This window comes from Salmo salar, chromosome ssa15 (assembly GCF_905237065.1).
Source record: "Salmo salar chromosome ssa15, Ssal_v3.1, whole genome shotgun sequence".
In the NCBI taxonomy this organism is placed as follows: Eukaryota; Metazoa; Chordata; class Actinopteri; order Salmoniformes; family Salmonidae; genus Salmo; species Salmo salar.
In genome coordinates this window covers 39,766,429-39,792,557 of record NC_059456.1, presented here as the reverse complement: position 1 = coordinate 39,792,557, position 26,129 = coordinate 39,766,429, and the positions used below count along the sequence as shown (strand labels likewise).

The following is a 26,129-nucleotide window of genomic DNA, read 5'->3' as shown; positions in this document are numbered from 1 at the left end:
GTCCCCAGCACAAGGTGCACCTGTGTTATGCTAAATGCAGTTTAATCAGCTTCTTGATATGCCACACCTGTCAAGTGGATGGATTATCTTGGTAAAGGAGAAATGCTCGCTAACAGCGATGTAAACACATTTTTATTTATTTTATTTTTATTTCACCTTTATTTAACCAGGTAGGCAAGTTGAGAACAAGTTCTCATTTACAATTGCGACCTGGCCAAGATAAAGCAAAGCAGTTTGACACATAAAACAACACAGAGTTACACATGGAGTAAAACTGACATACAGTCAATAATACAGTAGAAAAATAAGTCTATATACAATGTGAGCAAATGAGGTGAGATAAGGGAGGTCAAGGCAAAAAAGGCCATGGTGGCAAAGTAAATACAATATAGCAAGTAAAACACTGGAATGGTAGATTTGTAGTGGAAGAAAGTGCAAAGTAGAAATAGAAATAATGGGGTGCAAAGGAGCAAAATAAAGTTGTAGTTGTTTAGGCTAAATAGTTGTTTAGGCTAAATTATAGATGGGCTATGTACAGGTGCAGTGATCTGTGAGCTGCTCTGACAGCTGGTGCTTAAAGCTAGTGAGGGAGATAAGTGTTTCCAGTTTCAGAGATTTTTGTAGTTCATTCCAGTCATTGGCAGCAGAGAACTGGAAGGAGAGACAGCCAAAGGAGGAATTGGCTTTGGGAGTGACCAGAGAGATATACCTGCTGGAGCGCGTGCTACAGGTGGGTGCTGCTATGGTGACCAGTGAGCTGAGATAAGGGGGGACTTTACCTAGCAGGGTCTTGTAGATGACCTGGAGCCAGTGGGTTTGGCGACGAGTATGAAGCGAGGGCCAGCCAACGAGAGTGTACAGGTCGCAGTGGTGGGTAGTATATGGGGCTTTGGTGACAAAACGGATGGCACTGTGATAAGACTGCATCCAGTTTATTGAGTAGGGTGTTGGAGGCTATTTTGTAAATGACATCGCCGAAGTCGAGGATCGGTAGGATGGTCAGTTTTACGAGGGTATGTTTGGCAGCATGAGTGAAGGATGCTTTGTTGCAAAATAGGAAGCCAATTCTAGATTTAACTTTGGATTGGAGATGTTTGATGTGAGTCTGGAAGGAGAGTTTACAGTCTAACCAGACACCTAGGTATTTGTAGTTGTCCCCATATTCTAAGTCAGAACCGTCCAGAGTAGTGATGCTGGACGGGCGGGCAGGTGCGGGCAGCGATCGGTTGAAGAGCATGCATTTAGTTTTACTTGTATTTAAGAGCAGTTGGAGGCCACGGAAGGAGAGTTGTATGCCATTGAATCTCGTCTGGAGGGTTGTTAACACAGTGTCCAAAGAAGGGCCAGAAGTATACAGAATGGTATCGTCTGCGTAGAGGTGGATCAGAGACTCACCAGCAGCAAGAGCAACATCACTGATGTATACAGAGAAAAGAGTTGGCCCGAGAATTGAACCCTGTGGCACCCCCATAGAGACTGCCAGAGGCCCGGACAACAGGCCATCCGATTTGACACATTGAACTCTATCAGAGAAGTAGTTGGTGAACCAGGCGAGGCAATCATTTGAGAAACCAAGGCTATTGAGTCTGCTGATGAGGATGTGGTGATTGACAGAGTTGAAAGCCTTGGTCAGGTCAATGGATACAGCAGCACAGTATTGTTTCTTAACGATGGCGGTTACGATATCGTTTAGGACCTTGAGCGTGGCTGAGGTGCACCCATGACCAGCTCTGAAACCAGATTGAATAGCGGAGAAGGTGCGGTGGGATTCGAAATGGTCGGTAATCTGTTTGTTGACTTGGCTTTCGAAGAAGTAGGATAGATATAGGCCTGTAGCAGTTTGGGTCAAGAGTGTCCCCCCCTTTGAAGAGGGGGGTGACCGCAGCTGCTTTCCAATCTTTGGGAATCTCAGACGACACGAAAGAGAGGTTGAACAGGCTAGTAATAGGGGTTGCAACAATTTCGGCAGATCATTTTAGAAAGAAAGGGTCCAGATTGTCTAGCCCGGCTGATTTGTAGGGGTCCAGATTTTGCAGCTCTTTCAGAACATCAGCTGACTGGATTTGGGAGAAGGAGAAATGGGGAAGGCTTGGGCAAGTAGCTGTGGGGGGTGCAGTGCTGTTGACCGCGGTAGGGGTAGCCAGGTGGAAAGCATGGCCAGCTGTATAAAACATGTGTGCACAAAATTTGAACGAAATAAGCTTTTGTATGGAACATTTCTGGGATATTTTATTTCTGTCATGAAACATGGGACCAACACACTATACATGCGTTTATATTTTTGTTCACTGTAAATGGGGTGGAAGGTAGCCTAGCAGTTAGAGTTTTGGGCCAGTAACTGAAAGGTTGCTAGTTTGAATCCCTGAGCTGACAAAGTGAAAAATCTGTCAATGTGCACTTAAGCAAGGCACTTAACCTTAATTGCTCAGGAGTCGCTGTTAATAATGGCAGACCATGGCCATGACCCTACTCTCAGGGGGAGTTAGGATATGCAACAACAAAAAAACATTTCCAATTCACACATGCGTATAATACACACTTGTAAATGTTTGAAATAGGACAAATATAAGCATCCACCAAATTATTATTATATAGTCAGAGGATGCATTCCTTCATCATCACCTTCTTTTGAATCTAAGACTTACTGTATAAGTGGGCATGATAATTTAAAATCATGACTGCTTATCCACAAAGGAACAAGCAGACATGTTAAGTGTCATATTATTGTATCTCAACATCCGTCCAGGTTGTGCCCCATGTTCAGATTGTGTTTTGAGGACAGGTTACAGAAGTTATGGGGAGAGGCCTGCTTCAGAGCAACACAAAGTGTATTTTCTAACCAATAGCAGATGTTGGAGATAGTTTCTTTGCCTCAACATGAAACCAGGCCAGCAACAGAGGGTGATACAAATCTTGGTTACGCATTTTCAGCCATTTGATTTTATTTGCTTTTCCAAAGCTATAGGTGTCAAGATGCAAGAGCTTTCATGCAGGGGAAATTGCTTCAGAAAAGTATTTATTTTGAAACCATTTATAGAATGATCCCTGTTGGCCTTTTTTCATCTTTCTTTTTCTAGTGCCTGTCCAAATGGAAACTAACATTACATGATTTCTCTCTATCCACACAGGAAAGGAGGGTACGCTTCTAATGCAAAGTTTGAACAAGCTGTGCACGCCAGAAGAGAAACTGGATGCTCTACTCAAGAAGTATGCCGAACTGGTGAGTGTTCTCTTCTCCCCTCTATCAGCACACCAGAGAGTAGAGTCCTTCAGCACAGCAGGAACCAGCAGCAATAAAACAGACCAGGGAAAGTTAAAAGGAAACAAATAAAAACACACATGAATCAACAGGGAGTGCCTAGTGAGATCTTGAAAGCGGTTCAGTCTCGTACCGTGATGACCTAAATATTCTGCGCCTCAGGCTGCAAAGGCGAATCTGAACGCAAAGACCATATTCCATAATAAGACAGCTAGCTACAACATGGCTCTATAAATCCTTAACAAGACAACATCAGGAAAACTAGGTATTATGAATTATATTACCAAAGACATCGGCTATCAGTCAGCTTCATGTGTAGTAATTGGACAGTTCCTACATATACAGTGCATAATATCACCAGGAAAAAGAAAGAGACAAACCTAAAGAGATGTCGAGATGAAACAAATATATACCCATCCACCCACCCAGCCATACCAAATCATCTTAGGACATGTTTTTATTATTTTAGTCACCCGGTCGGTTGTTAGCCAAAAGCAGCTTAGACAGCCGAAGTCTGAACAGAGGGCAGAGGCTGAAAGGCAGTGCAATGTATATGGCACATCTGTCAACATGGTCCACAGCTGGAGGAGCAGCGAGGGGAGCAGAAGCAGCTGAGGTTCCTTCAGAAGAAGCAGGGCCACATGGGGAAGGAGAGGGACCAGCTCCAGTACGAGCACAGCAGACACATCCTGGCCCACAGCAAACTGGAGGGCCTCTGCAGGGAACTCCAGAGGCACAACAAGACCCTCAAGGTGGGTGATAATTGTTCGGCTCCATCACTACACTATTCTACTCAACATTATGGGTTCAAGACGCTGAAGGTGGGTTGATGCTCACTGCTCAGCTTAGCCTCAGTTAACACTACACTAATCTACTCAACATTATAGGTTAAAGACCCTTAAGGTGGGCATTCAAGACCAACTGGGTTTTGAATCCAGGTCATATACACAATGTGAGACCACATTAGCCTGCTGAGCTAAAGCTTATATGCATTAGCTCTGAAAGAAAGCATTTATCAAGATCTCAAGCAATACTATGTACCACAAACCTACTCTGCTACAGCTCAACCACAAGTCAACCCTACATTGCTGAACAGCAGGGGTCCAGATAGCTCAGTTTATCACCAAACCAAACGAGTGTACGAGTGTACTCGTATACTCGCTTAAAAGATCTTCGCTTGAAACATGAGAAAAAGTGGCAATAGTACTGTTACTCCATCTTGAGACACCGTAGCCACCTCCTCAAAATAGTCAGAATTGATCTAAAATAACTCAAGAAATCTGTTGTTCATTTTGACATTTTCACAGAGATCTTAGTCGTGCAATTTTACATATCTAACTAAGATGTTTGGTGCAGTATTTCTCAGGTGAACAGAATTTGCAAGAAAATGAGTTGTCTATCGTTGAATGACAACAAACACTTAATTGACGGATCCCTACTGTTGACCAATTACCGATGAAGGGGCGTAGACTTTGGCTCCGAACTTCAGCTTGCCTTGAGAACATTTTTTGTGTGTATGAACAGCCGAAAACCCTTACCAAAGACCAAAATGAACAAAAATGCTACAAAATGTTGTCGTAATATACAGTACCAGTCAAAGGTTGGACAGACCTATTCATTCAAGGCTATTTCTTTATTTTTACTATTTTCTACATTGTAGAATAATAGTGAAGACATTAACACTATGAAATAACACATATAGAATCATGTAGTAACCAATAAAGTGTTAAACAAATCATCCCCAGCTTACAATTAGCTCTTTCATCCCCCCCTACTTTCCCCTGTAACCATTCCCCAGGTCGTTGCTGTAAAGGAGAATGTGTTCTCAGTCAACTTACCTGGTAAAATAAGGGTTAAATAAAATAAATAAATAAAACAACCCTTTGCCTTGATGACTGCTTTGCACACTCTTGATATTCTCTCAACCAGCTTCACATGGAATGCTTTTCCAACAGTCTTGAAGGAGTTCTCATATATGCTGAGCACTTATTGACTGTTTATCCTTCACTCTGCGGTCCAACTCATCCCAAACCATCTCAATTGAGTTGAGGTCGGGTGATTGTGGAAGACAGGTCATCTGATGCAGTACTCCATCACTCTCCGTACAGGTCAAATAGCCATTACATAGCCTGGAGTTGTGTTGGGTCATTGTCCTGTTGAAAAATAATTATAGTCCCACTAAGCGCAAACTAGATGGGATGGCGTATTGCTGCAGAATGCTGTGGTAGCCATGCTGGTTAACTATGCCTTGAAATCTAAATAAATCACAGACAGTGTCACCAGCGAAGCACCCCCACACCATCACACCTCCTCCTTCATGCTTCACGGTGGGAACCACACATGCGGAGATCATCCATTCACCTATTCTGCGTCTCACAAAGACACAGCAGTTGGAACCAAAAAACTCAAATTTGGACTCTTCAGACAAAAGGACAGATTTCCACCGGTCTAATGTCCATTGCTTGTGTTTCTTGGCCCAAGCAAGTCTCTTCTTCTTATTGGTGTCCTTTAGTAGTGTTTTCTTTGCTGCAATTCGACCACGAAGGCCGGATTCACGTAGTCTCCTCTGAGCAGTTGATGTTGAGATGTGTCTGTTACTTGAACTATGTGAAGCATTTATTTTCCCTGCAATCTGGGGTCCAGGTAACTCTAATGAACTTATCCTCTGCAGCAGAGGTAACTCTGGGTCTTCCGTTCCTGTGTCGGTCCTCACCGCTTGATGGTTTTTGCAACTGCACTTGAAGAAATGCTCAAATTTCTTGACATTTTCCGGATTGACTGACCTTCATATCTTAACGTAATGATGGACTGTTGTTTCTCTTTGCTTATTTGAGATGTTCTTGTCATAATATGGACTTGGTCTTTTTCCAAATAGGGCTATCTTCTGTATAGCACCCCTACCTTGTCACAACACAACGGATTGGCTCAAACACATTAAATTAACTTTTAACAAGGCACACCTGTTAATTGAAATGCATTCCAGGTGACGTCATTTAGCTGTCATTTAAAAAAAATATATATATATTTCACCTTTATTTAACCAGGTAGGCCAGTTGAGAACAAGTTCTCATTTACAACGGCAACCTGGCCAAGATTAAGCAAAGCAGTGCGACACAAACAACACAGAGTTAAACATGGAATAAACAAACGTACAGTCAATAACACAATAGAAATTTATATATACAGTGTGTGCAAATTAAGTAAGATTAGGGAGGTAAGGCAATAAATAGGCCGTAGTGGCGAAATAATTACAATTTATCAATTAAACACTGGAGTGATAGATGTGCAGAAGATGAATGTGCAAGTAGAGATACGGGGGTGCAAAGGAGCAAAACAAATAAATAACAATATGGGGATGGGGTAGTTGGGTGGGCTAATTACAGATGGGCTATGTACAGGTGCAATGATCTGTAAGCTGCTCTGACAGCTGATGCTTAAAGTTAGTGAGGAAGATATGAGTCTCCAGCTTCAGTGATTTTTGCAATTCGTTCCAGTCATTGGCAGCAGAGAACTGGAAGGAAAGGTGGCCAAAGGAGGAGTTGGCTTTGGGGGTGACCAGTGAAATATACCTGCTGGAGCGCGTGCTACAGGTGGGTGTTGCTATGGTGAACAGTGAGCTGAGCAAAGATTTGTAGATGACCTGGAGACAGTGGGTTTGGCGACAAATATGAAGTGAGGGCCAGCCAACGAGAGCATACAGGTCACAGTGGTGGGTAGTATATGGGGCTTTGGTGACAAAACGGACGGCACTGTGAAAGACTACATCCAATTAGCTGAGTAGAGTGTTGGAGGCTATTTTGTAAATGACATTGCTGAAGTCAAGGATCGGTAGGATAGTCAGTTTTACGAGAGTATGTTTGGCAGCATGAGTGAAGGATGCTTTGTTGCGAAATAGGAAGCCGATTCTAGATTTAATTTTGGATTGGAGAGTTTTAATGTGAGTCTGGAAGGAGAGTTTACAGTCTAACCAGACACCTAGGTATTTGTAGTTGTCCACATATTCTAAGTCAGAACCGTCCAGAGTAGTGATGCTAGACGGGCGGGCAGGTGCGCGCAACGATCGGTTGAAGAGCATGCATTTAGTTTTACTTGCATTTAAGAGCAGTTTGAGGCCACGGAAGGAGAGTTGTATGGCATTGAAGCTCGTCTGGAGGTTTGTTAACGCAGTGTCCAAAGAAGGGCCAGAGTAGGTCATCAAGGCAAAGGGTGGCTACTTTGAAGAATCTCAAATCTCAAATATATTTTGATTTGTTTAACACTTTTTGGTAACAACATGATTTCATATGTGTTATTTCATAGTTTTGATGTCTTCACATTTAATCTACAATGTAGAAAATAGTAAAAATAAAGAAAAACCCTTGAATTAGTAGGTGTGTCCAAACTTTTGACTGGTGCTGTATGCACAAACTGTTCCAAACTGTTTTGGATGGGAACCATGCGGACGCCTTTAGTTGACTCCAATACACAGCAGGGGAGCAGCGCAACAATCTACCAGCCTCTTACTGTATGTTTAATCAACTGATCTATTGATGTCTCACTGTTGGTAGCTGTGAGTATTGAAACTCAAATAGACTTGATGAGGGAAATAGGACATCAAATGCAGGAGAGAGAAAATGTTACTGTCAATGCTTGTCAACTATACTCACTGTCCACTGTACATTTGATTTTGTTTCTTAAACTACTGGTATTTTCATTCTAAAAGTTAGATGGCTAAAGGGGCCACTTCCAAAAGGCCTTGACTCTCTTCTCTGAGTCAGAGTGCTCTCAATGTGAGAGGGTCATAGCTCAATTAGCCCTTACGTGCTTGAGTGTCCTGTTACATCTATAAATAATAGATTGACAAATGTTTAGTCATCCCATTATAGGTAGTTTGTCTGTAAGGTTTCAAAGAAAGTCCATGACCAATTGCACTACCTAATTTGTCCACATGCTTATGCAAAGGTCACAGGTTTAGCATAATCAAAGATTTATATTGTGTTGCCACATTGCCACTGCTGTTAGTCCTCTTAATGTAAAACCTCTTCAGCTAAATCTCCGGTTTTAATTAAGTTTATCCCTTAACATCAACATCACTGAACCCATTGTTCACGTATTCTTTGATTCACAGCCAACAGTTATGTACACAGTATGATTAAATGGGCATTTGATTTGTTTATAAATCATTTATAAATCACCCGATTGGTCATTAATGGCATAATGCTCAATGATCTGTAAACAAATGGACCCTTTTCACTGGATCAGTATCCTGTCTATTGTGTAACCCTTACACAACCTCTGGGATGTATTTCATCTCCTGTTCTTCTCCCCTGGGGAGGTAATTGGACACCCCGTCTCTCTACACTTGGAGGACCTCTGTTGTCTCTCACTGCCACACTGCGCCGTGTGTGTGTTAGTGTGTGTGTGATTCAAACTCAGGCCTTGGGAGGAGACCCCTCAGACACAGGGCACCGGTGACGTGGCTCTCTGACAAGAGGGATGGTCTCATTGGTATTTTGTGGCATCTGCCCTTCGACTATAAATCAAAGGCGAGAGAAAAAGGCTCAGAGGCACAAGCAGAGGATGGGCGCGGCCCTCCCCTGATGGGCTAAAGCTTAAAGCCTTGACCCATCCATCTCTTTCCTTCTAACATCTTCACATTTCAATGTATAAAGGAAAATGGGGGTGGAAGCAGAGTGAGGGTTATCATTTGACTATTGGGTAAAACCGATTGATATGCAGCAATCATTATGCAAAAATCTGATTGTAAAGTGAACATTGTTGCTACATGCAAAGTGAATCAAAATGTGCCGATTTGAATGGGAATGTGACAGCTGTTGAAAGTGGAACATCATGTCTTGTCATCTGGTAGCTCCTTATGTAAGACAGAGTCTGAGGAGGAGTGGCGTTAATGTGCTTTGCTACTTCAGTGGTAGGAGCTCTGTCTTTGAGCACTTAGCTGCAGGTTGAATTGAGTTACATTTCCCATGTGGGAGCTTACGCCTGTGTCATTTGTAAAATAAACAGCCATGTCTTAATATAGAAACTCTGGCAATGCTTGGCTTGCTTCTCAGTAAGCTGAGTCTGGAAACTGGCATTTCACAAACCTGACCCCAGCAACTTTATGAGAGGGTTGTGTTGGAGGTTGACTAAAGTCTGAATGTCTCTCTCTCTCTCCCTCTCCCCCTCCCTCTCCCTCAGGAGGAGACCCTTGCGCGTTGTCGTGAGGACGAGGAGAAGCGCAGAGAGATCACCACTCACTTCCAGAGCACGCTGACAGACATCCAGGCTCAGATCGAGCAGCACAGTAACCGCAACAACAAGCTGTGTTCAGAGAACACCAACCTGGCAGACAAACTCAAACACATCATCAGCCAGTATGAGCAGAGAGAGGAGGTACACGACAGGGACACTTAACCTCCCTGTTACATGTCTGTATATCTGTACACCCTCATCCCCGTCCTACTAACTCCATGCATGCAGGCTCCAGTCAGAGAGTCATTTGATAACCAAAGATGTTATTGATGATGATTCATCTACAGGAAATGAACACTTGTATGTAATGTTGAGTGAGATGGCTGTGACAAAGGAGTTGAGTCAGATCTTTGAATAAAGACACTCAGAGACACTTAGAGGCATGGTTGGCCGCGGGAAGATGTTTAGGAGTGGGGGTGCTGTCGACGGGGGGGGGGCAGATTATCTCTGCTCTGCTGACTGCTCATACAGGAGTAATAAAATCCTAGTGCACAAATGTATTTTTTTAAATATACAGTATGCAGCCCCCTCAGCACCCTTACTTCCCGCTGCTATGCTTAAAGCTATTATTGCTTCCTACTCACATCAATACTCAGAGATATAGCCAGCAAGGGCTCCTTATTTGTGCTGTATACATGACAAATTCATACCCTCTTTAAGGTTGAATCTCGCTCATTGAGTGACACTATAGCATGTCATATACAGTATAATCCCAAAAACACACTTAATATGAGGGCACGCACTTATTAATATGTTGTGAAATCTGTTATGAATGTATTGTAATGTTTTTCAAATGTACAGTACCAGTCAAAAGTTTGGACACACCTACTCATTCAAGGGTTTTTCTTTATTTGTACTATTTTCTACATTGTAGAATAATAGTAAAGACATCAAAACTATGAAATAACACATATAGAATCATGTAGTAGCCAAACAAATCAAAATATATTTTATATTTGAGATTCTTCAAAGTAGTCACCCTTTACTTAGTAGCAATGCAAATATCATTGTACGGCTGTATAGACACTCAATCATCATGTTACTTTTGAATGGTACGTTTACAAACATATATTATGATGAATAGAATTTAAACTTGTGTCTCATTAAATAAGTGTAGCTAGTTATAATTGTCAAGGCTCAGCAGATAATAAGAAAAGACGATCAATATTTACCTGGCTAAAAGAGAAGGAATATAATATCTATTGTTTACAGGAAACTCATTCAACAATTGAAGATTAAGTTTTGTGGAAAAGGGACTGGGGGTGGGCGAAATATATTTCTCCCATGGGCAAAGAAATTGAAAAGGGGTGATGATATTAATTAACAGTTATTTTGATCCAAATGTGCAAATTGTCCAAACAGATCCTCAAGGTAGATGGATGATTTTAAATATGTTATTGGACCATAAACAAATATGGCTTACTAACCTATACGGTCCAAATAATGGTGATCCACGCTTCTTTGAAAATGTACACTACCATTCAAAAGTTTTGGGTCACCTAGAAATGTCATTTTTTTTAAAAGAAAAGCTATTTTTTTGCCCATTAAAATAACATCAAATAGATCAAAAATACAGTGTAGACATTGTAAATGACTATTGTAGCTGGAAAAGGCAGATTTTTATGGAATATCTACATAGGCAAACAGAGGCCCATTATCAGCCAAGGTCACCATGTTCCAATGGCATGTTTTATTTAACTAGGCAAGTCAGTTAAGAACAAATTCTTATTTTCAATGATAGCCTAGGAACAGTGGGTTAATTGCCTTGTTCAGGGGCAGAATGACAGATTTGTACAGGGATTTGATCTTGCAACCTTTTGGTTACTAGTCCAACACTCTAACCACTAGGCTACCCTGCCGCCCCATGTTGTGTTAGCTAATCCAAGTTTATAATTTTAAAAGGCTGATTGATCATTAGAAAATTATTTTGTAATTCTGTTAGCACGGCTGAAATCTGTTGTCCTGATTAAAGAAGCAATAAAACTGTCCTTCTTTAGACTAGTTGAGTATCTGGAGCATCAGCATTTGTGGGTTTGATTACAGGTTCAAAATGGCAAGAAACAAATAACTTTCTTCTGAAACTCGTCAGTCTATTCTTGTTCTGAGAAATGAAGGCTATTCCATGCGAGAAATTGCCAAGAAACTGAAGACCCCAAACTTTTGAACAGTAGTGTATATAAGAATTTATCAACCCTACAAACAAGACTCTATTATTATGGTGGGAGATTATAACACGGTTTTAAATACTTCTATGGACCGTAAAGGAAATCACACTACAAACTATCACCCTCAGGCACTTAAAACTTCTTCGGGATCGGTGTCCCATCCACGGGGCGGTTGAGCTAATGTAGGCTAATGCGATTAGCATGAGGTTGTAAGTAACAAGACGGGGGACCAGTCCGGGAATTTTTTTTATGAAATGTATGCATTCACTACTGTAAGTCGCTCTGGATAAGAGCGTCTGCTAAATGACTAAAATGAAATGAAAATGAAGAAATTTCCCAGGACATGCCATCTGATATTGGCAGAAAGCTTACATTCTTGTTAATCTAACTGCACTGTCCAATTTACAGTAGCTATGACAGTAAAATAATACCATGCTATTGTTTGAGGAGAGTGCACAATTTTGAACATGAAAAGTTATTAATACACAAATTAGGCAGATTTGGGTAGTCTGACAATTTTGAACAGAAATTCAATGGTTTATTGGATCAGTCTAAAACTTTGCACAAACACTGCTGCCATCTAGTGGACAAAATCTAAATTGCGTCTGGGCTGGAATAATACATTAAGTCCTTTCTCTTGCTTTTCAAAGATGATGTTACAAAAAAATACAAAAGAACGGTTGGTTTTTTCATTGTATTATCTTTTACCAGATCTATTGTGTTATATTCTCTTACATTCCTTTCACAATTCCACAAACTTCAAAGTGTTTCCTTTCAAATGGTACCAAGAATATGCATATCCTTGCTTCAGGGCTTGAGCTACAGGCAGTTAGATTTGGGTATGTCATTTTAGGCAAAAATTGAAAAAAAGGGGCAAATCCTTAAAAGGTTTTTAAGGAAATCAGATATACATGGCGGAGGCTTAATCAAGCTAGTTGTCTAGATTACTTTCTTATGTCATTCTCTCTGGTCCCAAAAGTTTTAAAAGTGTTGATATGGGACAGAGTGCGGTAGGACCATCACATAATTGCAAATATATTACTCTTACAGAATTTCCACATTGGCGAGGATATTGTAAATTTAATCACAGCCTACTGGATGATCATTTGTTTTTAACTAGGACAGAAGAATTTATAACTGACTTTTTCCGACAAACATAGGTACAGCAGATCCCTTTATTGTATGGGACACTTTTAAATGTGCCTTTAGAGGCCATGCAATTCAGTACTCATCTATAAAACAAAAGCAATTTAGGTTGAAAGAGTCCAAATTAACAAAGGAAATTGAAGGACTAACAGTACAGATAGATAGCAATAAAAACTGTACCATTGAGGCGCAGAGTAAGTTAGAGGAAAACCAAAAATAAATGGAGGAACGTTTTCAAGAAAGATCCAGCGTAATATATTATAAAAAATTAGGGGAACTGGATGGAATATGGGGGAAAATGCACAAAATAATTTTTCAATCTTCAACATAGAAATGCTACCAAAAACGTTTTACTGAAACTTGTTACAAATGATGGAGTCACTCATGATTCACCGAACAATATTTTGAAAGAGAAAGTGAAGTACTTTAAGCGTATGTTTTCATTTCAGTCTCCTCCATCTCCACTAACCGAAGCTAATTGGATGGATATTTTTCCTATTAATAATGTAAAATTAACATCTGTACCGAAAGACTCATGTGAAGGCCAAATTACAGAGGAGGAACTTCTTGATGCAATTAAAGCCTTTATGTCCAGGAAAACACCAGGGCTGGATGGCATTACCAGTGGAGGAATACCTTTTTTATATACTCAGAGGACAATTATTAGCATGTTATAACCACTCTTATATAAATGATAGATTAACAGACACTCAACATGGTCTGATTTCATTATTACTGAAACAGGATCCAATTGGTATATATGAAACTCCAGTCCATTTAAAAAATTGGAGGCCTCTTACACTTCAGTGTTGTGATGCAAAAATTCTAGCTAAATGCTTAGCGCATAGAATTAAAATGCTTTTGTCAGATATTATTCATCCTAATCAGACATCTTTTTACATGGATAATACATTGGAGATAATATAAGACAAGAACTGGAAACAATAGAACAATATGAAATATCTGGGAAACCAGGCCTGGTTTTCATAACTGACTTTGAAAAGGCCTTTGATAAAGTACGACTGGAGTTTTTATATAAATGCCTGGAATATTTCCATTTAGGAGAATCTCTTATAAAATGGGTTAAAGTTATGTATAGTAACCCTAGGTGTAAAATAGTAAATAATGGCGCCATCTCAGAACATTTTAAACTGTCAAGAGGAGTAAAACAAGGTTGTCCATTATCGACATATCTATTTATTATTGCCATCGAAATGTTAGCTGTTAAAATTAGATCCAACAATAATATTAAGGGATCAAAAATCCACAATTAGAATTCCTCCACAGCCTCATACAGGATCTAGATACTTTTTCGAACCTCTCTGAATTAAAACCAAATTATGATAAGCGTACTATATTACATATTGGATCACAAAAAATATATACTTTTACATTACCGTGTAGTTTACCAATTGAATGGTCTGACGGGGATGTGGACATACTCGGTATACATATCCCGAAAGAAAGAAAGGATATCACTCCAATCAATTTTAATATAAAGTTAGCAAAAATAGATAAGATCTTGCTACCATGGAAAGATCTATTTGTGGAAAAATCACCCTGATTAATTCTTTAGTCATATCACAGTTTACCTATTTGCTTATGGTTTTGCCTACACCTAGCGACCTGCCTTTTCAATTATATGAGCAAAAAATATTCAATTTTAGTTGGAATAGCAATCCAGACAAAAATAAAAGGGCCTATTTATATAATGAATATGAATTCAGAAGGCAGAAATGATAAAATATTAAAGCAATTAGACCACTCACTAAAGGCATCAGTCATGCAAAAGTTACACTTAAATCCGAAATGGTTCTCTAGTAAATTAGTAAGAATGTCTCACCCTGTCACATGCCCTCTCGGGCCTCTAGGTCACCAGGCTGCTCGTTAGGGTGCAAACTTGCCACCAGCATTAGGGGCATAATGACACTCACCTGGACTCCATCACCTCCTTGATCAACTGTGAGAGACGGAATCTAAAACAAAAATCCAGAAAATCACATTGTATGATTTTTAAGTAATTCATTTGCATTTTATTGCATGACATAAGTATTTGATACATCAGAAAAGCAGAACTTAATATTTGGTACAGAAACCTTTGTTTTCAATTACAGAGATCATACGTTTCCTGTAGTTCTTGACCAGGTTTGCACACACTGCAGCGGGGATTTTGGTACACTCCATACAGACCTTCTCCAGATCCTTCAGGTTTCGGGACTGTCGCTGGGCAATACAGACTTTCAGCTCCCTCCAAAGATTTTCTATTGGGTTCAGGTCTGGAGACTGGCTAGGCCACTCCAGGACCTTGAGATGCTTCTTACGGAACCACTCCTTAGTTGCCCTGGCTGTGTGTTTCACGTCATTTGTCATGCTGGAAGACCCAGCCACGACCCATCTTCAATGCTCTTACTGAGGGAAGGAGGTTGTTGGCCAAGATCTCGCGATACATGGCCCCATCCATCCTCCCCTCAATACGGTGCAGTCGTCCTGTCCCCTTTCCAGAAAAGCATCCCCAAAGAATGATGTTTCCACCTCCATGCTTCACGGTTGGGATGGTGTTCTTGGGGTTGTACTCATCCTTCTTCTTCCTCCAAACACGGCGAGTGGAGTTTAGACCAAAAAGCTCTATTTTTGTCTCATCAGACCACATGACCTTCTCCCATTCCTCCTCTGGATCATCCAGATGGTCAATGGCAAACTTCAGACGGGCCTGGACATGCGCTGGCTTGAGCAGGGGGACCTTGCGTGCGCTGCAGGATTTTAATCCATGACGGTGTAGTGTGTTACTAATGGTTGTCTTTGAGACTGTGGTCCCAGCTCTCTTCAAGTCATTGACCAGGTCCTGCCGTGTAGTTCTGGGCTGATCCCTCACCTTCCTCATGAAAACTGATGCCCCACGAGGTGAGATCTTGCATGGAGCCCCAGACCAAGTGTGATTGACCGTCATCTTGAACTTCCTCCATTTTCTAATAATTGCGCCAACAGTTGTTGCCTTCTCACCAAGCTGCTTGCCTATTGTCCTGTAGCCCATCCCAGCCTTGTGCAGGTCTACAATTTTATCCCTGATGTCCTTACACAGCTCTCTGGTCTTGGCCATTGTGGAGAGGTTGGAGTCTGCTTGATTGAGTGTGTGGACAGGTGTCTTTTATACAGGTAACGAGTTCAAGCAGGTGCAGTTAATACAGGTAATGAGTGGAGAACAGGAGGGCTTCTTAAAGAAAAACTAACAGGTCTGTGAGAGCCGGAATTCTTACTGGTTGGTAGGTGATCAAATACTTATGTCATGCAATAAAATGCAAATTAATTACTTAAAAATCATACAATGTGATTTTCTGGATTTTTGTTTTAGATTCCGTCTCTCACAGTTGAAGTGTACCTATGATAAAAATTACAGACCTCTACATGCTTTGTAAGTAGGAAAACCTGCAAAATCAGCAGTGTATCAAATACTTGTTCTCCCCACTGTATATGTGGTGGATACAATCTTCCTAGCTCTGCAGATTTTGTGCGAGGAGGCAGAGTCATTAGATCATTTATTTTGTTACTGTCGATATGTAGCTCGTTTTTGGTCACAGGTCCAGGAATGGCTGAAGAATTGCAATACTTACCTAGCGCTAACGCTGCAGATAGCAACACTTGGTGATTTGAAAAGTCATAGTCAATTGATCAATAATATAATAATTATTTTAACAAAATGTTTAACTTTAATTTACAATCTTCAGAAACGATGAGAATAGAAAGGTTCAGTACTTTGTGAATCATCACAGGACAGTTGAAAAATATATGGCAAATAGAAATCGAACTGGGTGGATCTCAGAACTAGAGGAAGGCCAGTACTAAAAACAAACAAAATATAACTATTGTAAAATAGATTGTGTCTGTAAAATGTGTATAGTATGTATACGCTGGAAGGAGAAGGCTAAGCGTTATTGTTTATTAGTTTACTCCAATTGGGGGAGTGGTGGTTTGGTTTGCGGGGAATAAAAAAGGAAGGTATATTCAAAAAAAAGTGTGTATGTGTATATATGTACATATGTATCTGTATGTATATATATGTATATGTGTATATGTATGAATGTTTATATATATGTGGATATGTGCATGTACAGTCAGAAGTTTACATACACTTAGGTTGGAGTCATTAATACTCATTTTTCAACCACTCCACAAATTCATTGTTAACAAACTATAGTTTTCTGCAAGTCGGTTAGGACATCTACTTTGTGCATGACAAAAGTCATTTTTCCAACAATTGTTTACAGACAGATTATTTCACTTATAATTCACTATATCACAATTCCAATGGGTCAGAAGTTTACATACACTAAAAGAAAAGACTGTGCCTTTAAACAACTTGGAAAATTCCAGAAAATTGTCATGGCTTTAGAAGCTTCTGATAGGCTAATTGACATCATTTGAGTGAATTGGAGGTGTACCTGTGGATGTATTTCAAGGCCTACCTTCAAACTCAGTGGCTCTTTGCTTGACATCATGGGAAAATCAAAAGAAATCAGCCAAGACTTAAGAAAAAAATGCAGACATCCACAAGTCTGGTTCATAATTGGGAGCAATTTCCAAACGCCTGAAGGTACCACGTTCATCTGTACAAACAATAGTATGCAAGTATTAACACCATAGGACCACGCAGCCGACATACCGCTCAGGAAGGAGACGTGTTCTGTCTTCTAGAGATGAACGTACTTTGGTGCGAAAAGTGCAAATCAATCCCAGAACAACAGCAAAGGACCTTGTGAAGATGCTGGAGGAAACCGGTATCTCTATCCACAGTAAAACGAGTCCTATATCAACTTAACCTGAAAGGCCGCTCATCAAGGAAGAAGCCACTGCTCAATAACCGCCATAAATAAACCAGACTACGGTTTGCAACTGCACATGGGGACAAAGATTGTACTTTTTGGAGAAATGGTAAGTAGGGGTGGTATTCAGAAGATAGCCCTATTTGGTAAAAGACCAACTCCATATTATAGCAAATAGTCCATCATTACTTTAAGACATGAAGTCAATCTGGAAAATATCAAGAACTTTGAAAGTTTCTTCAAGTGCATTCGCAAAAACCATCAAGAACAGTGATGAAATTGGCTCTCATGAGGACCGCCACAGGAAAGGAAGATGCAGAGTTACCTCTGCTGCTGATGATAGGTTCATTAGATTTACCAGCATCAGAAATGGCAGCCCAAATAAATGCTTCACAGAGTTCAAGTAACAGACACATCAATATAAGCTGTTCAGAGGAGACTGTGTGAATCAGGCCTTCATGGTTGAATTACTGCAAAGAAACCACTACTAAAGGACACCAATAAGAAGAAGAGACTTGCTTGGGCCAAGAAACACAAGCAATGGACATTAGACCAGTGGAAATCTGTCCTTTGGTCTGAAGAGTCCAATTTTGAGATTTTTGGTTCCAACCACCGTGTCTTTGTGAGACAGACGCATAGTAGGTGAACGGATGATCTCCGCTTGTGTGGTTCCCACCGTGAAGCAGGAAGGAGGAGGTATGAAGGTGTGAGGGTGCTTTGCTGCTGTCAGTGATTTTATCAGACCTCAGGATAAAACCCAGATGCAGACAGTTTGAAGTAATAAAAGTTTATTACAAAAACAGGGGGCAGGCAAACGACAGGTCAATGGCAGGCAGACGTCAGTAATGCAGGGCAGTGTCACAAGGTACAGAACAGCAGGCAGGCTCAGGGTCAGGGCAGGCAGAATGGTAAAAACCGGGAAAACGAGAAAACAGGGACTGGAGAGAAAACTGGGGTACGGGAGAAACGCTGGTAGGCTTGACGAGACAAGACGAACTGGCAACAGACAAACAGTGAGCACAGGTATGAATACACAGGGGATAATGGGGCAGATGGGCGACACCTGGAGGGGGTGGAGACAAGCACAAAGACAGGTAAAACAGATCAAGGTGTGTCAGATTTATTTAGAATTCAAGGCACACTTAATCAGCATGGCTACCACAGCATTCTGCAGCGATATGCCATCCCATCTGGGTTGCGCTTAGTGGGACTATCATTTGTTTTTCAACAGGACAATGACGCAAAACACACCTCCAGGCTGTGTAAGGGCTATTTAATCAAGAAAGAGAGTGATGCAGTGCTGCATCAGATGACCTTGCCTCCTCAATCACCCAACCTCAACCCAATTGAGATGGTTTGGATTGAGTTGGACCACAGAGTGAAGGAAAAGCAGCCAACAAGTGCTCAGCATATGTCGGAACTCCTTCAAAAGCATTCCTCGTGAAGCTGGTTGAGAGAATGCCAAGAGTGTGCAAAACTGTCATCAAGGCAAAGGGTGGCTACTTTGAAGAATCTCAAATATAAAATATATTTTGATTTGTTTAACACTTTTTTGGTTACTACATGATTCATTTGTGTTATTTCATGACGTCTTCAATATTATTCTACAATGTAGAAAATAGTAAAAATAAATAAAAACTCTTGAATGAGTAGGTGTGTCCAAACCTTGTGCTGGTGCTGTATAACTGCCTTAATTTGGACCTCAGGAAGAGTAGCTGCCTGGCAGCAGCCATAATAAATAAAATAAATCCATAAAAAATACAATACAACACATCAGGGAAAGGACAAGCCTGAAGTGACATACGAAAGCCAGGATCTGCCATGCAGTTGGTTGCCACTGAGGCTGCTGCTGCTGCTGCTTTGCTGCTCACATACACAGCTGGGAATGGTGTGTAAAAACCATCATGATTTAAATGTCCTATTTATTTGTTGTTGTTTTTTTACTGGTGGAGTTTCTAGTAATTTGTCTCAAGTGCCATCTGCTGGTTGTAGTCAGCATAAACAATTAAGAGGCAGCGTGCCAGAAAGAGATGTGATTATTTGACATCAAAATAACATCTAATGTGTCCTATTAAAATAAGTGATTAGAACCACACATTGCAATGATGAACAAGCCATTCTGACATCAGCAGTTGCATAAAATGGACACAAGTTGACATTTGATAGTTGGCTAAATGCTGAGATGGATTCATTTCCAGATGGACATTAAATGTTCTCCTTTTGGCAGAGAAATTGTGGATTATTCCACACTGTTTATACATATGGCTATTTGCCATAGTAAAGAAAATACACTGAACAAAAATATAAACGCAACATGTAAAGTGTTGGTCCCATGTTTCATGAGCTGAAAAAAATGTATCCCAGAAATGCTCCATACGCACAAAAAGCGTATTTCTTATTTATGTCCCTGTTAATGAGCATTTATCCTTTGCCAAAATAATCCATCCACCTGACAGGTGTGGCATATCAAGAAGCTGATTAAAACAGCATGATCATTACACAGGTGCACCTTGTGCTAGGGACAATAAAAGGCCACTTTAAAATGTGCAGTTTTGTCACAACACAATGCCACAGCGCTGGTCTCATGTTTTGAGGGAATGTGCAATTGGCATGCTGACTGCAAGAATGTCCACCAGCACTGTTGCCAGAGAATTTAATGTTAATTTCTCTACCCTGCCTACTGGGTGGCGCAGTGGTCTAAGGCACTGCATCGCAGTGCTAGCTGTGCCACCAGAGATTCTGGGTTTGAGCCCAGGCTCTGTCGCAGCCGGCTGTGACCGGGAGGCCCATGGGGCGGTGCACAATTGGCCCAGTGTCGTCTTGGTTAGGGAGGGTTTGGCCGGCAGGGATATCCTTGTCTCATCGTGCACTAGCGACTCCTGTGGTGGGCTGGGCACAGTGTACGCTGACCAGGTCGCCAGGTGTACGGTGTTTCCTCTGACACATTGGTACGGCTGGCTTCCGGGTTGGATGTGCATTATGTCAAGAAGCAGTGTGGCTAGGTTGGGTTGTGTTTTGGAGGATGCATGGCTCTTGACCTTCGCCTCTCCTGAGTCTGTATGGGAGTTGCAGTGATGAGACAAGACTGTAACTACCAATTGGATACCATGAAATTGGGGAGAAAAAAGGGGGTAAAAAAAATGAATTCTCGACCCTAAGCTGCCTCCAATGTCGTTTTAGAGAATTTGGAAGTACGTCCATCCGGCCTCACAACCGCAGACCACATGTAACTATACCAGCCCAGGACCTCCACATCCGGCTTCTTCACCTGTGGGATTGTCTGAGGGGGTTGTGGGGGGAGCTGAGGAGTATTTCTGTCTGTAATAATGCCATTTTGTGGGGAAAAACTAATTCTGATTGGCTGGGCCTGGCTCCCCAATGGGTGGGCCTGAATGCCAAGTGGTCCCCCATGGCTGCACCCCTGCATACTCAAGTGAAGTCCATAGATTAGGGCCTAATTTATTTATTTCAATTGACTGATTTCCTTATATGAACTGTAACTCAGTTACATTTTTGAAATTGTTATATTTTTGTGCAGTATAGATTAGTCTCATGCGGAAAAATAAATAATATCTATAGAAACAATTATTTATCCTAATTGAACTAATCTGGGGTCAGTTTTCTTATCAGAATTTGTGCCCTGATAATAATAATCCCTTTTATGAGAGGGTTGTATGAAAAAGTATGAAAATGATTGCACTCACTACTGTAAGTCGCTCTGGATAAGAGTGTCTGCTAAAATGACAAATGTAAATGTAATCCTGAAAAAGACAATACTTAAGAAAAAAAAAATAAGGCTTTTGCATCTGTCCTCCTATTAATTGTGAAACTGTAATTCAAGTCCCAGGTTTTTATTAGTTCTCCACCCACCATTTTGTCTGTTCTCTCAGGCATCATAAAACGTGTCTGAACTTTCCAATTAAATACTGTGCACAAACAACAGTGGCCTTAATTACTTTTCAAGGCGCATGTTTATGACAATTTGTCATAGACAGACAGGATGGCAATGGTGGTTTTAGAAACCTAGAAAGTGTGAGAAATGTATCCTAATTGATGGATTCATAACCTGTACAGAATGTCTTAGAAGCCCTTCTCAAAACTAAGTGTCTAATCTAGTGTGTCATCTCACCTTGTTTATCACTCAGAGCTTGGAGAAGATCTTCAAGCACCATGACCTGCAGCAGAAGCTGTCTGATACCAAACTGGAGCAAGCTAATGCACAGCTGCAGGAGGACGAGGAGAAGCACAAGAGAGAAAAGGAATACGTGAGTCACTGTACTTACATTTTCGTCATTTAGCAGACACTATTATCAAGAGCAACTTAAAGTAGCAAGTGCATACATTTTCAGACTGGTCCCCCATGGGAATCAAACCCACAATGCTGGCATTTCAAGTGCAATGCGGAACCAACTGAGCCGCACAGGACCACAACTTTTACTGACCTTACCCACAAAGTACTGTAAAGCAATGTAAATATAGTTGAGTAACTTTTGTCTAATAAACGGTATTAAGTTTAAAACCAATCATGTTTGTTGTGTATTTGATGCTCACAGAAATGAGTACTGTAACCATCCACTGTCTCTGTTGTTAGCTGCTTAGGGAGGCAATTGACAAAACAAAGAAATGCTACACATTGATGGAGCAAGAGTTGCAGTTGAAGAAAAAGGTAAATTTGTGCTTTACGTGTGTTTTGTTTTTAACCAGTTACTGGTACATGCAGCTGAGTGGAAACTACAAGCTAAACTTCTGAGAGAGCAAGAGACTGTCATGCAGGCTCAGGTGAATATATCCAATGTGGTGCCAAACACCCTTATTCCCTACATTTATTTCAGGGCCAAGCCTATGAAAGGCAAGTCCAATCCTACCATTAAGGTCCTCTGGATTGCTCCATGTGTGTTAAAGACAACTAATATTTCAGTATTTACTGTATTAAGTTAATTTGGATCTATAGTAACGTTTTTCAATATCCTCACAATGGCAAAAGTGACCATCAAAAATCAGATTCTCCTCTCATAACTAGGCTATATGGCTTGATGTACTTGGTACTTGATATGAAAGGAAAATGTGTCAGCTGTACTGTACAGAGCAGCAATAATACCCATGATAGCAGCAGGCAAGAGAAACTCTGTCAAAAGGTGAGTGTAGCTGGTGCATCGAAGTCAGGCGCAGGAGAGATGAGTGGACAAAGCACTTTACTAAGGAAATAATTTGCACAGAACGCAACTGCGTCACAAAACAAATGCCCAACGAACCAGTGAGGCAGCACAAAGTACAAAAACACAAGTACAAAGTACAGGCTGCCACAAAGCACGGGTAATAAAATAAACCCGGCGCAAACCAGCCGGAAGCGTGCCAACCTCAACAATAAACAATTACACACACAGACATGGGGGGGAACAGAGGGTTAAATACACGACATAAAATGAGGGAATGAATACCAGGTGTGTGGGAAAACAAGACAAAACAAATGAAAAATTAAAGGTGGATCGGTGATGGCTAGAAGACCGGTGACGTCGACCACGGAACGCCGCCCGAACAAGGAGAGGGACCAACCCCCCCTTGATGCGCAGCTCCAGCAGCTCGCCGACACCGGCTTCGGGGGTGACCCGGAGGGCGAGGTGCAGGGCGATCCGGATGGAGACGGTGGAACTCCTGCAGCATTGAAGGGTCCAACACGTCCTCCACCGGAACCCAGCATCTCCTCCAGACTGTACCCCTCCCACTCCACGAGGTACTAAAGGCCCCTCGCCCGATGCCTCGAGTCCAGTATGGAGCGAACGGAATATGCCGGGGCCCCCTCGATGTCCAGAGGGGGCGGAGGAACCTCCCGCACCTCAGACTCCTGGAGCGGGCCAGCCACCACCGGCCTGAGGAGAGACATATGGAACGAGGCGTTAATACGGTAATCGGGGGGAAGCTGTAACCTGTAACTAACCTCGTTCAATCTCCTCAGGACTTTAAATGGCTCCACAAACCACGGCCACAGCTTCCGGCAGGGCAGGCGGAGGGGCAGGTTTCAGGTCAAGAGCCAGAACCGGTCCCCCGGTGCGAACACCGGGGCCTCACTGCGGTGATGGTCTGCGCTGGCTTTCTGGCGCAGCACGGCCCGCTGAAGGTGAACATGAGCGGCGTCCCATGTCTCCTCCGCACGCCTGAACCTGTCGTCCACCGCAGGAGCCTCGATCTGACTCTGATGCCAAGGCGCCAGAACCGGCTGGTACCCAAGTACGCACTGGAAGGGGGAGAGGTTAGTGGAGGAGTGGCGGAGCGAGTTCTGGGCCATCTCTGCCCAGGGCACGAACGCCGCCCACTCCCCCGGTTGGTCCTGGCAATAAGACCTCAGAAACCTACCCACATCCTTGTTCACTCTCTCCACCTGCCCGTTACTCTCGGGGTGAAAACCCGAGGTAAGGCTGATCGAGACCCCCAGACGTTCCATGAACGCCCTCCAGACCCTCGAAGTGAACTGGGGACCCCGATCAGACACTATATCCTCAGGCACCCCGTAGTGCCGGAAGACGTGTGTAAATAAGGCCTCCACAGTCTGTAGGGCCGTAGGGAGACCGGGCAGAGGGAGGAGACGGCAGGACTTAGAAAACCGGTCCACAACGACCAGGATCGTGGTGTGACCCTGTGAGGGAGGAAGATCGGTAAGGAAATCCACCGACAGGTGTGACCAAGGCCGTTGTGGAACGGGTAAGGTGTGTAGCTTCCCTCTGGGAAGGTGCCTAGGAGCCTTACACTGGGCACACACCGAACAGGAGGAAACATAAACCCTCAGACAGTGCACCGTCCGACCGATGCCTGGATGACCAGGCACCGATGCCTGGATGACCAGGACTACCTGGTATGATGACTCCTTGCTGTCCCCAGTCCACCTGGCCGTGCTGCTGCTCCAGTTTCAACTGTTCTGCCTGCGGCTATGGAACCCTGACCTGTTCACCGGACGTGCTTGTTGCACCCTCGACAACTACTATGATTATTATTATTTGACCATGCTGGTCATTTATGAACATTTTAACATTTTAACATTTTGACCATGTTCTGTTATAATATCCACCCTGCACAGCCAGAAGAGGACTGGCCACCCCTCATAGCCTGGTTCCTCTCTAGGTTTCTTCCTAGGTTTTTGGCCTTTCTAGGGAGTTTTTCCTAGGGAGTTTTTCCTAGCCACCGTGCTTCTTTCACATGCTTTGCTTGCTGTTTGGGGTTTTAGGCTGGGTTTCTGTACAGCACTTTGAGAATATCAGCTGATGTACGAAGGGCTATATAAAAATAAATTTGATTTGATTTGATGACCAGAGGAGGGTGACGTGTGGGCCCAATAGATCAGCCTGTCACGGACAACAGATGGAACGTACAGACACCCAGCGGGACACTGGAGGGGAGTGGGCTCTGCACGTAGCGCCTGCTCAATGTCCGCATCCAGCTCCCACACTACCGGCGCCACCAGGCAGGAGGCCAGGAGTATGGGGGTCGGATCCATGGGCCACTCCTCTGTGTCATACAGCCGGGACAGTGCGTCTGCCTTCATGTTCTGGGAACCTGGTCTGTAAGAAAGGGTGAAAACAAAAAGGGTGAAAACAAAAAGGGTGAAAAACATGGCCCACCTTGCCTGGCGAGGGTTCAGTCTCCTCACTGCCTGGATGTACTCCAGATTGCAGTGGTCAGTCCAGATGATAAAAGGGTGTTTAGCCCCCTCAAGCCAATGTCTCCACGCCTTCAAAGATTTGATGACAGCCAACAGCTCCCGGTCCCCCACGTCATAGTTTCGCTCCGCCGGGCTGAGCTTCCTCGAGAAGAAGGCACAGTGGCGTACCCGAGCGCTGAGAGCGCGTCCACCTCCACTATGAATGCCAAAGAGGGATCCGGATGGGCCAGCACGGGAGCCAAGGTAAACAGAGCCCTCAGGTGACCAAAAGCCCTGTCCGCCTCAGCCGACCACTGCAAACATACCGGTCCCCCCTTCAGCAGTAAGGTAATGGGAGCCACTACCTGACCAAAACCCCGGATAAACCTCCGGTAGTAATTGGCAAACCCTAGAAACCGCTGCACCTCCTTTACCGTGGTGGGAGTCGGCCAATTACGCACGGCTGAAATGCGATCACTCTCCATCTCCACCCCTGAGGTGGAAATGCGGTACCCTAGAAAGGAGACGGACTGTTGGAAGAATAGGCATTTCTCAGCCTTGACGTACAGGTCATGCTCCAACAGTCGACCCAGCACCCTGCGTACCAGGGACACATGCTCGGCGCGTGTAGCGGAGTATATCAGAATGTCATCAATATACACAACTACACCCTGCCCATGCAGGTCCCTGAAAATCTTGTCTACAAAGGCTTGGAAGACTGACGGAGCATTCATCAACCCGTATGGCATGACGAGGTACTCATAATGCCCTGAGGTCGTACTGAACGCCGTCTTCCACTCATCTCCCTCCCGGATACGCACCAGGTTGTAAGCGCTCCTGAGATTTAGTTTGGTGAAGAAGCGCACCCCGTGCATTGACTT

The 26,129-nt window shown here is 42.7% G+C and overlaps 1 protein-coding gene across 2 annotated transcripts in view; it reads left to right on the top strand.

The window, feature by feature from the left end:
• The window catches only part of LOC100194672 (beta-taxilin), a 37,990-nt gene that overhangs the window by 5,788 nt on the left and 6,073 nt on the right, over positions 1-26,129 (top strand). The window contains exons 3-7 of one of the 2 annotated variants that reach the window (XM_014144466.2): positions 3,129-3,220; positions 3,841-4,011; positions 9,437-9,631; positions 21,764-21,883; positions 22,323-22,397. In XM_014144466.2, coding sequence (XP_013999941.1) covers positions 3,129-3,220; positions 3,841-4,011; positions 9,437-9,631; positions 21,764-21,883; positions 22,323-22,397 — 653 coding nt within the window. Of the gene's footprint in view, positions 1-3,128; positions 3,221-3,840; positions 4,012-9,436; positions 9,632-21,763; positions 21,884-22,209; positions 22,285-22,322; positions 22,398-26,129 lie in introns of both variants that reach the window. The other variant, XM_014144467.2, reaches the window with a different exon arrangement.